The sequence below is a fragment of the Pongo pygmaeus genome, chromosome 21 (assembly GCF_028885625.2).
Source record: "Pongo pygmaeus isolate AG05252 chromosome 21, NHGRI_mPonPyg2-v2.0_pri, whole genome shotgun sequence".
Classification (NCBI taxonomy): Eukaryota; Metazoa; Chordata; class Mammalia; order Primates; family Hominidae; genus Pongo; species Pongo pygmaeus.
The window spans coordinates 47,711,071-47,727,716 of record NC_072394.2 but is presented as its reverse complement, the minus strand read 5'-3'; the positions used below and the strand labels follow the sequence as shown (position 1 = coordinate 47,727,716).

The 16,646-nt window shown below is 42.8% G+C and overlaps 1 protein-coding gene and 1 long non-coding RNA gene across 3 annotated transcripts; both read right to left on the bottom strand.

The window, feature by feature from the left end:
• Window positions 1–10,932, bottom strand: LOC134738920 (uncharacterized). Its single transcript, XR_010125204.1, has 4 exons — window positions 10,785–10,932; window positions 5,769–5,900; window positions 3,515–3,746; window positions 1–2,686 (listed from the first exon to the last, which is right to left on the bottom strand). It is a non-coding gene; the product is annotated as an uncharacterized LOC134738920 (long non-coding RNA).
• Window positions 10,933–14,134: 3,202 nt separating this feature from the next.
• On the bottom strand, window positions 14,135–15,989 carry PI3 (peptidase inhibitor 3). Of its 2 annotated transcripts, none has more exons than XR_008496146.2 (3): window positions 15,909–15,989; window positions 14,701–15,050; window positions 14,135–14,540 (listed from the first exon to the last, which is right to left on the bottom strand). XR_008496146.2 is itself a non-coding variant. In XM_054467674.2 (3 exons), exons 1-2 carry the CDS (start codon window positions 15,984–15,986, stop codon window positions 14,775–14,777), a joined length of 354 nt encoding a protein of 117 aa, XP_054323649.1. In that variant the 5' UTR covers window positions 15,987–15,989; the 3' UTR covers window positions 14,135–14,540; window position 14,774. The 2 variants fall into 2 exon arrangements, 1 of the variants encoding a protein (XP_054323649.1); XM_054467674.2 differs by having other exon boundaries at window positions 14,774–15,050.
• Window positions 15,990–16,646: the final 657 nt, after the last annotated feature.

Sequence of the window (16,646 nt, the reverse complement as noted above, 5' to 3'; positions counted from 1 at the left end):
CCATGAACATATGGTTTATTAAAAAGTAATGCAAGTAGCTAGTACATAGTTGAAAATAAATAAAACTACCCCCATAATTAAATAAAACCACACCAAGTTAAAACAAACACACGAGTCTTTTGTTGTCATTCCTATGAGATGGTCTTCCAAATTTGGGGCAAATTTCATTTGCCAGCAGTCTGTGTCTCAATTATTGTAAAAGGAGTAGCTCGGTCTCTTAGGACTCTTCCTGCTGTGAGAAAGATTCTAAGAATCTTACTAAAGTTTCTTCCAAGTGAGCTGTGAATGTGCAGTAGAATAGCAGAAAGCTCGTGCAGTGGGCACACCACAAGTGAGAACACCAAGGTGATGCGGAAGACCTGGATGGTGGCAGAATTAGCATATTGTGGACGGTTACTTTATAGTTGAGTTGCTGACTTCTTTGGGGTCTCCTCAAATCTATATTTTTCTTTGATTCCACACTTTGGCTTGGATCATTCTATTTTCCTGGAATTCCTATTGTCACTGTGCTTTTTGGCAAATTAGCCCCTCAACTAGTCTTTTTTGAAAGGCTAATGAATCCTCCTGCTTTTTCAACATTCTACCAAAGGGAATGACATCATATTAGAACAGATAGTTCCCAGCCCCAGCTCTGCCCCTGATTTCTAGATTAAACTTTGATGGATCTCTGGATTCCAGTTTTCCCATCCACAAGATGGGGGGTTTTGTCTGGATATTTCAAAGGGACTTTCCAACTTCAAATTCAAGAAAAGTTGGAATCTGTTACAAGCTGAGAAGCACCTGGTACTTGTGCATGATGCTTATCACTCTGGGCTCCAAAAGACAGACACACATGGCTGGCTAGAACAGAGTGTCCCCATCCCAGGAGGTACTGGACAAGGAAGGCCTAAGAAGGTTGTTCAAAAATTATCATTAGTGATCCCCACTTTCAACCCCCATGGAGCACACAGAACCTGCAAATATGTTATCAGTGTTTCCAGTCTCAGCAAAAACTGTTTTGTTAGAGAACATTATGCCTCTAGGAGGAACATGGTAGCAGTGGAGCTGTCCCAGAATAACCATATCTTTTCTGACTGCAATGCAAATTCTGAGCAGTGATTTACCATTTTAGAGTCTCTGTGTAATTTCAGTAATATCATGCAGCCCCTGAACTTCTCATCTTTCTCATAATTCTTGATCTCCCCTCATGATTACAGAATTGTAAATGCCTCTTCAAGGAAGTAAGTGGATTAGAGAATCCAGGCAAGAGGCGGTGAAGTCCGTACTATTGCCAATCTCCATTTCCTTTTTACAGTTGATTAAAACTGTAGGTCATAAGCTGGGGCTAGAACACAGAGTGAAGGAAAGGAGGGGCATAGTAGGTGCTCCAGTGCTCACAGTGGGATGAGAATGGTCGTGTGGGCAACTTTCCTGTCTTAGCCTCTAAGCCTACAAACACCATTCCCAGCAGAAGCTGCAAAGTCCACATGCCTGTTTCTCTGACTTCTTGGCAGCCTCCACATGTGCATATGCACCGGTTCACACAGTCAGAGGTACACACTGCAATGGACTGAGAACTGGTGATAGAAAAAAGCAGACATGGAGGTTGTAGGAAGTGAGAGTTTACTCCGGCAGCAGTGGCATAAATGGCTACAGCATCTATTTCCAGGGAGGAGAGTGGAAGTGGTGTCCAATTTGGCAATGTTGGTGGCCAGACATGGTGTTGCCATGCATGGAGGCAGCAGTGGTGTGCTCTGTTGTGATTGGAGAGAAAAAGACTGTGGTACCAGTATTGTTGAGGAATGAGGGTGCCCATAAAAACACTAAACAGTAGGCTGGGAGAATAAGGTATCATCTAGTGCGGAGAAGCTGAAGATGCAGCCTGTGATTAAAATATAGGCAGAAAAATGGTTCAGGCCCGTTAAAGGTGACCTTGTGAAATAAATTACTGCCATTGAAGAAACTGATTAAAAAAAAGAAATCTGGCCTTCTGCCCAATAAGAAAAGGCACATTCTTAGGAATATTTCCATGGTGATTAGGGAGTGTCCCTTCTATTTCCAGAGGCGAACATTTGTGCTGTTCACTTTATACCTGCCAACGTGTAAGTTTCAAGGGGAGTTTGGAACCCTAGGAAGATCCACAGTATGGGAGATGTGTCCATGCTTTGGACTGTCTACTATGTGGAACTCCCTTGTTATGTTGTGGGATCTCCCTATTTAAGGCCATCTTTGAGACTTGCTGAGTGACAGAGCTGGGTTCCTACTGCAAAAGCAGAACAAAACAGGGGGCACTTTCCTTCATCCCTGAGGCCTAGGGCTGCACTAACATGCTCAGCAAATGTAATGCTCCCATATGTAACCTTGGATCTCCATTGAGTGACTCAAAGAAGCAAGGATGAAGGGGCATTCTTTCCCAGAACAAAGTAGTTTTGTTGTCCACAGCAATACCCAATTCCAGAGTCATGGGTGGCAGTGATGAGTGTCCAGGACTGCAGCAGCTGTGTACACATCACACAATTGTTGAGAAGTGGTTCTGGCTGTTGTTACTCTACCTAGACACTCATATCTTACAATGGTCCTGATCCTGAATCTTCAGGCTTCTCAGAAATCTGTGAGCTGTGTTTTGCAAGTTGGGTTATCCAGCAAGCTCAGGGTTCTCAGGGGCTGAGACAGAGTTAAGGATGCAAGTTGCCTTGTGAGGTCACACCTGTGAAAGTAAAGGTGAGAAAGCAGGATTAGGCAAAGGATGCCATTGCCAAGCTGTCCTGACAACATCTCTGTCAGCCCAACAGGAAGCTCTGGAGCAAGAGCAAGAATTTTTTGTAAGAGAAGTTCAACACTGGGCATGAAGGGTAGAATCTCATACTACAGCCTTACTTTGCCTTTGGCTGGAGGGCCCTGGTTCTGTGTGATCTCAGCTCAAACACTGAGGTTGTGCCTGAGGTCAAGCAGTGGCTGGCAGCAATTAGCTAACCACACTCCACACAGCTGGGCAACAAGGTGCTCCTTGAAGGGGGATCCAAGCAGTACCTCTGTCAGCCACAGTGCACCCCTGGCACTGCTGGGATCCGGGCTCCACACACTTTGGGAAGCTTCTCCCAGGCTCTGGTGGGCTCTCCCTCTGAGATAAGCCATAAGAAGGTGGAAGGGAAGGGGGTACACAACAGCTGTGGCCTCTGCAGTTGTTGTGTGGGTGGCAATTAGTTCTCATCATCACCCTCCTGTATTCTCATTTTAAAGTCTCCCACCTTCAGCTACGATCACTGCTGATGTCAGTGGCTTACCTGGTGGTAGGACTCACATTCTCATTCCTGTGCGTAACTATGCCCCACTCAGGACAGGGTATCCTGCTAAAAATTTAGAATAAATCTCTTCTTTTGACTAAGCAGACATGCTACTTAGAGAGTCTGCCCTTTAATTATCATGATGTTTGTTTGGAGCCCTGCTTAGTAAAGCTTAAACATTATTCACCATGATCCTTGAAATTCACAGCCCCTGCTGTATGTTAGGGAAGATACAGAATAGGAGCCCTTACCCAATGCCTAGACAGATGACAACCAGTGGCCTTGTCCCTTGCCCAGCCTCCTCATCCTCAGGACCCTGGGGGTCAGGACAGCAGCCAGGAGGTGAGAAAGGAAACTGGTCTACAAAGGAGTCTCAGAGCTTTCTTTTTTCCCTCTTTCAGTGGTGATTCCCTCCATTATACCTGATTTTATTTAGCTGTGCTTCACTCCTTTCCATCTTGACTATAGTAGCAAATGATTCGCCTATTTTGTAATTTTTTCAAAAACAATATTTAAATCTATTAATTAGAGCTACTGTTTGTCTCTTCTTGACCTCAAAAATTTGCTCTTATCTTTATTATTGCTTTTTTTTGGCCTTATTCTCTCTTTTTCTTTTTTTGTTGAAAATTTGATTTATTTACACTTACTATTTCATTTTTGTTGATACAAGTATTTAAGGCCTGGGTGTGTCCTCTGTATCATTGTTTACTTTTTTGTCCACTTGGTTTGTCTTGTACCAATATAGTGTGTTCAGTTATCCTACTGTTACTGTGTTTTTATCTATATCTCCTTGGTGTATCCCATATTTTCTTCTTTATAAAGTGTTTTCTGTGCTATATAGTGCTTACATACTTATAACTAATATCTTTACTGAGAATTGTGGCTTTTAATGTTCAAAAGTGTCCTTCTTACTGTTTCAGCAACAAAACAAGTTATAACCAATGTATGTAATAAATATCTATGAATCCACGCTGATATAAAAAAACAATTGAGTAAGTAAATAAATGAGGGATAATAAACAATTATCTGACATCAGATATTTATAGATTATATTCTATCTATAATTGTTATAGAATAATAATTATAATTATCTATCATTCTTATAGAATAATTCCAAACAATTTATTTAGATACTTCCCCTTTAAGGAATATCTTACATATGCTTGTGCAGTGACTTCCTTTCAAAGAGTACAGTATGGAAGGATAGGGGGAAAAGTTGACTTTTCAATATAGAAACTTGACGAACACTGCCTCAGCCTGGCCATCTAGGTCAACATCATCAATAGTAAATCATGTTGAAGTCAGTACCCTGGATATTACATGATAAGAAGGGCACTTTACCTCTGATGTTTTCCTCCAAAAAACCACAACCCCAGTATGAGAAAAACATCAGACAAATCTCAGTTGAGGGACATTCTGTAAAATACTTAAGCAGTACTCCTCAAAACTGTCAAGGTCTTCAAAAACAAGGAAAATGTGTGCAACTGTCACAACCAAGAGGAGCCTAAGAAGACATGACCACTAATTAATAATCCAAATTGTCCTGGATGGGCTCCTGAAACAAAAAGAACCCTGGTAACAGCAAAGGCAATATGAACAAAGTCTGGACTTTAGTTAATAATGTGTCAATTCTGGTTCATTCCTTGTGACAAATGCACCCTAGTAAAGTGTTAACAGAAGCAAGGACTGCACACCAGCACACAGAAAGTCTCGCAAATGCTCTGAGCCTCCAGGACTCTTTCTCTGTATTTTCACATGTGGACATCCTCCTTCTGGGAATGAGTTTATTTCAATCATAGGCTCTCCTATTCTTTACACACATATTTCTGGACCCCACTGTTTCCTTTGAAAAGGGCAGAGGCAAAAGTTCAAGAGAGCTCTGCATTGAAAATCAGATGTTCTTTCTGAATAATTTGAAGTTTTTACTGTTCTCTGACTTCAGATTTTGTTGAAGAAGTGATGTCTCTGAGGTTTTCTCATTCTTCTGTGTAATGATATGGCTTTGTAAGAATACCCTGGGAGATTTACATTCGTAAGGACACCATAACTCTAGCTACCCTCAAAGTCTGGCGAATTTTTATTTTTCTGGTAAAATACTCAACTGGAGAATATTTTTGTAAGAATACTTAAAAATTTTGACTTCATAGAAATTGAAAAACTTTGTAAGGTTAAAATATATATTCTAGCTAAAACAATGGTTAACAACCAACCAGAAAAAAATTTTTAAATGTATGAGAGCAAGGGGTGGGTTTTCTTTGTATAAGAATCACTCTTACAAATCAATTGTATTATGGACACCTAGTAGAGAAAAGAGCAAAGGGTATGAAAAGACAGTAAACAGGGAAAAATAATGTTAACACATGAATCAATATGAAAAGTGTACCACCTTGTTTATCATTAAACACAAATTAAAAATTATCATATTATCATTTCATTTCCTTTATCACAAATTTAGGCAAATTATTTCCCATCTCTAGACATGCTCAGCAGACACAATGCTCCCACCTGGAATTTTAGATCTCCCTGGAGTGACTTGAAGCAGCAACTGTGCTCAGATACCCCTCTCCAGCATAAGGCAATGTTCTGGTCAGCAACGAACAGCATATGTGATGGTGCTCTCGTAAAATTATAATGGAGCTGAAAAATTCCTATCACTTAGTAATGTCATAGCTGTGGTAATGTCGCAGTACAATGCACTACTCACATGTTTGAGGTGATGCTGGAGTAAACAAGCGTACTCCACTGCCAGTCATATAAACGTACAGCATGCAATCATGCACAGTACATAATACTTAATAATGATAGTAAATGACTATGTTACTATAATTAGTATACTATACTTTTTATCATTATTTTAGAGTGTCCATCCTCTACTTATTACAAAATAATTCAAAACAGTCCCAGGCAGTTTCTTCAGTCTATAATCCAGAAGAAGGCATTGTTATAACCAGAGGTGACAACTGTATGTGTGTTATTGCTCCCGAAGACCTTCCATCATGGCAAGATGGAAGGAAGACAGTGATATTGATGATCCTGACCCCTGACCCTGTGCAGGCCTAGGCTATTATGTGTTTGTATATTAGTTTTTGTTGTTTTTGTTTTTGTTTTTGTTTTTGAGACGGAGTCTCCCTCTGTCGCCCAGGCTGGAGTGCAGTGGCGCGATCTCGGCTCACTGCAAGCTCCGCCTCCCAGGCTCACGCCATTCCCCTGCCTCAGCCTCCCGAATAGCTGGGACTACAGGCGCCTGCCACCACGTCCGGCTAACTTTTTCTGTTTTTAGTAGAGACGGGGTTTCACCATGTTAGCCAGGATGATCTCAATCTCCTGACCTCGTGATCCGCCTGCCTTGGCCTCCCAAAGTGCGGAGATTACAGGCGTGAGCCACCGCGTCCGGCCAACAAAAAGTTTTAAAAGGAAAAAAAATAATTTAAATGGAAAAAAGCCTATAGAATAAGGATATTTTTAAAAATAGTTTTGGGTAGCTGTACAATGTGTTTGTGTTTTAAGCTAAGTTTTACTACCAAAGAGTGAAAAAATTAAAAATAAAAAAGTGTATAAAGATTTTACAGTAAGTTAAGATTAATCTATTATTGCAGAAAGAAAACTTTTAAGTAAATTTAGTGTAGTCTAAGCATATAATGTTTATGTTTACAGTACTGGACAGCAATATCCTAGCTCTTGACATTCACTTACCATTCACTTAATGATTCACAAGACCAATCGACTTGCAGACCTTCAAGCTCCATTCACGATAAGTCCTCTATACAGGTATGCTATTTTTAAATATTTTATACCATATTTTTACTGTACCTTTTCTACATTTAGATATGTTTAGATACACAAGTACTTACCATTGAGTTGCAATTGACTACACCATTCAGTACAATAACATACTGTACAGGTTTGTAGCTTAGGAACAATAGGCTATACCATATTGCCTAGCTGTGTAGTAAGCTATACCATCTAGGTTCCTGTAAGTCCACTCTATGATGCTCTTGCAAGGTGCAAGATACAAGAACATCATAGAGTGGACCACCAAGACTCCAGTTATCCTAAAAGTCTGGTGAGGTTTTTGGTTTTTTCTTTGTTTTTTTTTTTTGTAAAATAGTGATTTGAGGAATTCCTAAGAATGATAAAAATTTGACTTTATAAAAATTGATAATATTTGGAAGGGAAAATATGATATAAACAAAGGAAAAGAATGCTATCCTGCATTGCATAACTAAGCCACAAAATCACCTAACAACCCATTTCTGAGACCATATCACTTGTCACTAAGTGACCCGTGACTGTAGTTAACAACTCACCAGAAAAATATTTGTTAATGTATTAAAGAAAATAGTGAATCTTATTTAAATAATAAGCACTCCTACAAATACATTGAAATAATCTGGACAATCCAATAAGAAAGGAAGCAAAGGGTATTAAAAAGCAGTCACTGGGGAAAGGTTAACATCTGAATCAATATGAAAGCTATACCATCTCACTGAAAACTAAACACAAGTTCAGAATTCATCATGTTTCCTTTGCATTTTTTTTTTCTTTTTGAGATGGAGTCTTGCTCTGTCGCCCAGGCTGAAATGCAGTGGCGCGATCTCAGCTCACTGCAACCTCCGCCTCCCTGGTTCAAGCAATTCTCCTGCCTCAACCTCTTGAGTAGTTGGTATTACAGGTGCCTGCCACCATGCCTGGCTAATTTTTATATTTTTAGTAGAGACAGGGTTTCACCATGTTGGCCAGGATGGTCTCAAACTCCCGACCTCAAGTAATCCACCCACCTTGGCCTCCCAAAGTGCTGGGATTACAGGCATGAGCCACCACGCCTGGCCTTCCATGGCTTTTTTTTTTTTTTTTTTTTGGTATCACAATGGGTTTGCTAAAAACTAGGCAAATTCTTTCCTATCTCTGGAATTCAGTTCTAACAAACGTAAAAATGAACAAGGTAGAAAGATTGTCTCTAAAACTCCTACAGCCCTTTCCACAATGAAAGAGGCTAAAAGATACTATAAAGCTATTTTATTGAAACGTGTGAGATAAGAATAAAAAATACAGAAAGTTAAGATAATTAAAATGAGAGAATAAGGGGGTGCTGAAAATTCCACTGAGAATAGCTGACTTGTCACAGAGTTGTAGAAAATCATCTCAGCCAGATTGCTTCCATCTGCAGTGTCTTCTCTTTGTTTTTGCTTTCACACATTACCTTATGCTGTTCCATCACTCTAGGCTGTCAGGCTCAATCCAATGTACCACCTTTCATGGCCCAGATCAAGTGGATCCATCAAAGTGACCTTATTAGGAAGTTAGCGCTACATCTTAGTTCTAGGCCCAGCAAGGCTACGGAGCACTCTGTGATTGAAAGACCTTCATTCTCCTCTCTGGGACTCAGTTTTCTCCTCCTTAATGTGAGAAGGTGGTTCGTGATAATGTCAAGGGGTAATTCCTGTTGTAAATTGGATGGAAGGCTGTGTAATCAGGGGACATGCTAAGAGCTGATAAACACTGGGTGCCTGTTTTTACCTCCTAGGGTTGACACCTGCTTACCCTTGAGATGGCTGACCCACATGACTGGTTGGAGGAGACTCTCTCTGTCTCAGTTCTAGACAGGGCATGAGAAGTGGCTTGAGTTTTCCTGAAGCTGACCAGTGGCTGCTCTATCGTTCCATCTTGGGAATGACCGTAAAGCCTCAGGGACGAGCAGAGGGCTGCTGGCCTCAGACAAGAAGCCAGAGCCCTGCTGGGTTTTGGATTAGTGGATCCAGATGGTGGAAACAAAGGGAGGAGAGCAGAGAATATATGTCTCCTCTTGTAATTGAAAACTTGATGTCTGCTATGCTCATGAAGCCACTGTGAGTCACTCAAATGGCATTTTAGAGGACTTAAATGTGCCAGGTGGACCCCAAATCCAGTCATTTTTCCCCTTCTTCTGACTTCCTCCCAAAAGTTACCCACATGGTCAAATTTCTCCTTAGAAAGCTCTCAGTCAGGGGTGTCCAATCTTTTTTTTTTTTTTTTTGAGCTGGAGTCTTGCTCTGTCGCCCAGGCAGGAGTGCAGTGGTGGATTCTTGGCTCACTGCAAACTCTGCCTCCCGTGTTCATGCCATTCTCCTGCCTCAGCCTCCCAAGTAGCTGGGACTACAGGTGCCTGCCACCACGCCCAGCTAATTTTTTGTATTTTTAGTAGAGAGAGGGTTTCACCGTGTTAGCCAGGGTGGTCTCGATATCCTGACCTCATGATCGGCCCGCCTCGGCCTCCCAAAGTGCTGGGATTACAGGCGTGAGCCACTGCACCTGGCCTGGGATGTCCAATCTTTTGGCCTCCCTGGCCCACATTGGAAGAATTATCTTTGTCCACACATAAAATACACTAACACTAACGATAGCTGATGAGCTAAAAAAAATCACAAAGAAACTCATTTACGAATTTGTGTTGGGCCATATTCAAAGCCATCCTGGGCCACATGCAGCCTGCAGGCCACAGGTTGGACAAGCTTGCTCTAGGTAGTTTGGAGGCTCTGTTAGAGGGGCTCAAAAACTCCACATGCTTAGGCCTTCTCTTTTCCAGATGGTGTTACTGAGGTTAGTGAGAACAGGGAACTCATCCAGGTCTGGTAGGAGTAAGACTTAGGTCTGGGAGGTGACACAGTACTACCTGTTCCTGAATTCCAGAAGGGAATTGGAGGACAGAGGGTACCTGGAAGGGACTTGAAGCTGGGTAAGTTAACGTGGGTAGAAAGACTCCCTTCTCTGCCCAGTTACACAGCCTCCTAGGTGGGCAGGACCAAGCTTAGATGTGGCAAAAAAAAAAAAAAAAAGATTCTTGGTCCAAAGTCGCATCTCCCAAATTGGGCCCTCATCATGCTGTGAATTCCTTATTTCTATTAATTAATAATTTCCTCTGAAATTCTAAACAATTGGAAAACAATGAAAGACTCCAAGTATTAGGAGACAAATACTGAGTTTCTATAATTCAATTGGAATTATAGAAATTACATTTGAAACAATTTGATCAAGTCAGCTATTTTCAGACAATTGTACAACGAACCCATGTCTGGGAATCAGAGAACCAGTTCTTTTCTGGGTTTGACTTACTGAGTGAAATTAGGAAATGCATTTCTCCCTTCAAGAGGTCTGTGCAATCGTGATAAAGTAAGGAGGGAAATGACATCTCCCCACAGTCATTTTGTTGTCCCTTATGCCATTCAAGATTTGTTAATCAGGTGTCAATATCTCTAGGGAGGCCAGGCAGGGGCAGCAAAGTGAAACATGTTGGGGCCTCATACCTCTCTTTGAGGTCTTGGGTCTCCAAGTCCTTGTCTGGTTCCAGCACTCCTTGGACAAGCTGTCTTCCCTAGTAACAGCATCTCTCATTGCTTGAGAAGTTGGAAGAACTGGTACCCCATATCTGCCTTTGAAATCTGGTTTGTGTCTAGAGGACACACCCAATGCATGGATCACATCCAGAATTATTGCAGAGGGAAGCAATGAAATGGAAGCAAGAAAAATATCTTCTTTTCAACTCACCCAAAACATTACTCACGCTTTCTTTTTTCTTGATCTCCTTCAAGTGCATTAATAATTTTTCTCCAACTTCTTTCAGAGAGTAGTTTCCAGGATAATTTTTTGGGGTAGTTGAAGACAATAGAAGGCAGAAGAGGAAGAATAAGTAACTTCCACAATCTCCTCCCCAAGAGGTATAAAATAACACCACCACCAAGAAATTTCTAAACAAAACCACATCCTCAACATAACTTGAAAACAAAGAATGCCAAAAATACAAAATACCTGTCAGTGAAAAGGGAGCAAACAACAAATCCCAGGGCTGGGACTCACACTCTCCTGCTGTTTCCAGCTCCACTGTAAAACTTAAAGCTTTGCGAAATCGACCAAAAACACTGCTGAGGAAGGAATGACATAACCAAGATGGTGAAATAGAAGGCACCTGCCCATGTCCCACCAGAATGACAAGAATTCTACACTCATCTACAGTCCAAAGTCTGTCTGTGGGAGCCTCTGGAGCTGGATTTAGGGGGGAGTTTGTGAAACTCTGGTGGAGCCCAAGACCTTGGAGGGTCATATTGAGAGTGCGGACCAACACCCACGTGGCTGATCCGCTGAGCTGTCTCCAGAGTTCAATCCCAGAAATGGCCCGTTCAGGGGTTTGGTTACATTTGGCCTTGAGCCTGCAATCAAACCCATCTGCTGTGGGGTCCAGAATGAATCACACACACTAGGGCTTTGGCAGAAAGGCCCTTCTGCTCGCTGACTGGGCAGTGAACCTGAAAGTTGCCTTGTGATTCAGCTCCAGCCCCCATCAGCTGAGGTCCCAGCTCAGAGCTGCTCACACAACAACCCAGAGGGAGACTCACACGTATCTCATAGCCTAAGATCCTAAGCCTGCCTGACAGGCTTGCCAACCTCTGTTGCACAGCAGGTCGAGATGGGATCCAGTCTCAGCTCTGACACTTCCTGCTGTAATTGAACTATCCTTTCGGTGCTGAGACTTGCAGGGAGATATGTACTTGTCTTGGCCAACAAGATGGACTCTCCAGCCTCTATCCCACAGCAGATCCCAAGGGGGGGCCATTCCCAGCTTCAGCTCCTTCTGCTGGAATCAGGAAACTATTACGTCTCCACAGGAACTTGCTGGAAGATGTGCACTCCTTCTAAGCCAATGAGACCGGGCTCTCCAGCCACTGCCCCACAGCAGATCCTGAAGGGCCCAGTATCAGCTCCACCCTCTCCTACTGCATTCAGAGGACTATTCCAAATGGCAGGGTCTTCCTGGGAGATGTGTCCCTGACTGACTGAACATGAAAGGAATTGCAGTCTCTGTTCCACAGCAAATCCTGGATGGAAGAAACCACTGGTCTTTGTGAGATCTTGAGTTGCTCAGCTACCTTGCTAGGCATGGACTGTCATCCTGGCCTGCTTCCTGAGGGAAAAGAAAGTGTCTTTTTGGAAACTTTCAATTATTCTCTCTCAGGGGCTTAATCTTTGCCTGAATTCAGACAAGAGTTAGTTCTTTTGTTTTTGTAAATAGTGAACCTACCGTCTGAATCTTGTTTCTTAAAAAATCCAAGTTTTCTTCATTGTTTTGGAACTTGACATTGATCTTTACCTGAATTAGATATAATGAGGCCTGATTCTGGGTTTTCTTTTGTTTTCTATTGATTTCTCAACCTGACTATTCTTCTAACAAAAACAACATACTGATTATTGTTACTTTGCAAAACTTTTTTTTAAGTCTAGGAGGTTCTGGTGCCCTAGGGTTAATCTTCATTGGTAAACATCTATGCCTATTCACAAGAATTTATGCTTCCCCATAAACTTAAGTATGGTTTCAAGTTCCCTTAACCTCCATAACCACACCATATTAAAAATGGATTTTGGGTATAATACACCTCAGGGATAAATTAAATAAATATTAAATATTGAGTAAACAGTGACATCTTCACCACATAGTCTTCATGTATTGTGATATGTGCATGTTCATGTATTGTGAGTATGTGTATATTCAAGCGTTTTTATATGTCTCTGAAAAGTTATATAGATTTCTTTTCTAAAGCTCTGCCTCTCTCTTAAGTTTATTTATAGCAATGATGTGATTTTGTTGATATTAATAATAGAAAATGCAGCATGTCTAACTGATTGTTGCTAGCGTATAATAAAAATATCATTTACTATCACTTACTAACCTTGTGGCTTTTAATGGTTACTTAATCTCTCTTAGCTTCAATCTTTTTACAAAATTAGAAAATAAAATATGTATAATGGCCAACTGAAAGGGACTTATGAAAAATAAGTGACAATACATGTAATCTACTAGGTATAGGAAATAGAGTAAATATTAAAAAACAGAAACCATTATTTCCTCCAATGATGTATTTTGTATTTGTCAAGCCAGAAGTTTGGGTACTGCTGTCACCTGTACTCCAAGACACCCTAGTGTCAAAGCCCTACTGTTGTTTGGACTAGCCCCTGAACAATAGGGAAAAATCATGGCTCAGATGCTCATGAATGGGGCAAAGTGGTGCAGGGATCCACATTGTCTCACCCCAAGCCTCTGCTCCCCATGTCATCTCAGAGCAAGAACCCAATACACGAAGAGCTGTTTCAGATCCCCAAATGGCAGGATTAGACCTTCCTTTGCAGAATAATTATACCTTACCCCCTCAACTGAAATAGACCTCTGAGGCCTGGAAGGGGGACATACATTTGCCAGAGGTCACCCAATACGTGGGGAGGCAAAGCCAGTGCTCAGATCACCTGACTCTCAAGCCTGTGCTCATTCCCCTTCACCCAGGCTGCTCCCCGCCTGGGGGCTGTGGCCTTCTCGGAGAGTTTCCTTGTGCAATGGCAGTGGGACGAGTGGGTCAACAGCAGAGCCATGAGGTTGCTCATATTCCTGCCCCTTTCTCCACTACTCAAGTCTGCCCTGCCCGCAACATGTATGTCTCCAGAGAATGCTATTCACCCAAGCCTCTAACACCATAGTATGAAGGACTTAGTGTATCTTGCCTCCTCATTCTCATCTTAAAACAGAAATCTGGAAGAGAATATTGCTTAACCTAAAGGAATGCTACATCATGGAGGAATCTCAGGCATAAACCAGTGAAATTCTAAAGAGCAGGAATTTCGCAGCATCTGTAACATCATCCTTTCTATGTCGTGTTGAAAAGATATAGATTCCTGGGAAACATTAATGAGAAGGAAGCGGGGAGCTGTAGGTTCAGCCATAAGGGTTGGCTGGTCACACTGGCAAGGCCGACAGTAGCCAGGTCAGGACTGATGGTGGATTGGAAAAAAAAGACCTGCTTATGGTTTATGTAACGTTTATTTATTTTTTGTGTTTTTCCTGGTCCTTGGCCAAAGGCAAGATTTCCAGATTTCCATTTCCTGGTGAAAAGGATATGGCAGCACTGGGGCTGATTATTGGATTTGTAATATGAAGCCCTAGCAAGGGCCTCCTGTTTCCTCCCCCCGCCCTGCTCTCTTTCACCATGGGACCCTTTCCCCTCTTCACTGGAGAGAAGAAGTCCCAATTCTACATCCATTTCCCCAAAGTATCCAGGAGCCCAGAAGTCATAGGAACCAGAAACAAGTGGAGCAGAAGGAACTCTTTATTGGAAAGTAGATGAGAGAGGCAGCTCCAGGCTTGGGCATCCTGAATGGGAGGAAGAATGGACAGTGTGGGAAGGGGAAGGGCAGCAGGGACCTAGGACCAGATGGGGCCTGTAGCTCTGGGGACAGCACAGGTGCAGCAAGGACAGGCTCCATCTGTGGAAGAGAAGAGAATCAGAGGTGAGAGTCAGCACATCAAAGCACTCAGAGGCAGTGAAGAAGACAGATCATCCTTCTAGGCACTCTGGTTATAGTCTCTCAGACCCCTCAGTCTCCCAGTCTTTCTGTCACCTCCCACAACCTCCCTCCCACCAACCTGGGATGGTTCCCCACTGCTCAGCCTTCTTTTGTGTCTTCAGGGGTCTCCTCTTCCTCCAGCTAGTGCTCACCTCACTGTGGAACGAAACAGGCCATCCCGCAAGAGCCTTCACAGCACTTCTTGATTCCTGGGCAGTCAGTATCTTTCAAGCAGCGGTTAGGGGGATTCAACATGGCACACCGGATCAAGATATTGGGGCAGGAGCCAGGCTTAGTGGAGACTGGACCTTTGACTGGCCCTTGCCCTTTGACTCTATCTTGACCTTTAACTGAAACTTGTCCTTTAACGGGATCTTGTCCATTGAATGGAACACGGCCTTTGACAGTGTCTTGACCTTTAACAGGAACGGTTAAAAGAAGAAACGAGCCCACATTTATACCCAGTAAGCCCCTGCTTCAGCTGCCATGTCTTTCCTCTGGGTCTGGGTCCATTCACTGTTTACTGCAGCATCTTCAAACCATGACCTGAGTAGGGAAGGTACACCTGGGGGAGCTACACTCTTGGAAGGCTTTTCCTTTTTTGGGGGGGTCTACAGGACCAGAGTTCCCTTGAGTATTTGTTTCTTCCCCCTTCCTCCACTCCAAGTCTCTCAGGAGCAGTGGTCAGATTGGGGTGACACCCAGCAGTGAAGAGGACACATTGTCATTTCTTAGGAAGCGCATTGGAGTAGGAAAGAACCCTGAGCCACATACTAGGAGACTTGAGCCCCATCCTGGATCTGGGAATTACCTTGGCAACTGCTCACTCATTTCTACATTTTGGTTTCCTCCTTATAAAATGGGGGTCCTCAAACAACATGATTCCTGAAGCCTTGTTGTTTCTTAACCTCCTTTTAGAGTACTGATTACTCTGGTGCTTTTATGGGGCAGAAAAACAGGGGACTGTGTCCACACCCAAGGCTTAAAATCCTGGAGTTCATTATTTCATTGCACATTCTGCACAGGTATTGACATCTGAGGCCAAGGCCACATACCAACATTACTTCCACAAACAGTCCTGATATCTCAGTCACTGAGGTGGGAAGCATGTGGAGTCCACCAGCCAAAGTCCTATTTTTTCTGAATGTGATGGCAAAGAACAGAAAGCTGAAATCTGGGCTCCAGTGCTGCCTACTGCTTCAGAAGTGCTCCCTGTCCTGGCCCAGGGTGTCCCAGAGGGTCTCCCCTTAGTCCAACCCAGCCCAGCAGGTCACCTGTTCACTCACCTCCCGTGACAGCTGCCTCTACAACCAGCGTCCCAGCGATGAGGAACACCACCACGATCAAGAAGCTGCTGGCCCTCATGGTGTCAGGAAGGTGTTTGGCTAAGAGCTAAGGCTATACCAATCTTTATGCAGTCCAGCTTGGCCTGGCTCCAGGGGCGGGTCTGTGGTATTTACAAGGGACATTTCCTTAGCTGTATTGCGAAATATCCACCCCATTCTGGGAGGGACCTGGGGGCTTTCCCCAAGGATTATTCACAGGGAGAACTAATGGACATTACATGACATCATCTCTGATTGTCCCAAGAGTTTTCCTACTTTCTCACAGAGTAGAAGTGCTGGCTCACTTATTAGGTAACACTACAATGAAATTCTTCATGTTTTGAAATACAGTGAGGCCCAAGAAGAGAAAGGAATCACCGAAGGTTATTCAGCAAGTCACTGGTAGATCCAGTCTTGATTACAAAACCAAGATGTTTCCCCATTATGCTCTGGTGCTACAAACCCCACCCAGATCTACTTTATCATTTTACCACTCCCAGCATCAAACTGGACGTTTCCTTCCTTCTTCCCTGGTCCTACAAAAAACTCTGTAAGACCAATTTTCCTTGAATACATAATGACTAATTATTGCACTTTGCTGTTTCAGAGATGGCCTTTCAGATGCATCAAGAAAGTAATTGGAAGGTGGAATTCTAGGTCTGAAGAGGGATGACGCCCTTGAAATCACAGTGGTAGGGAG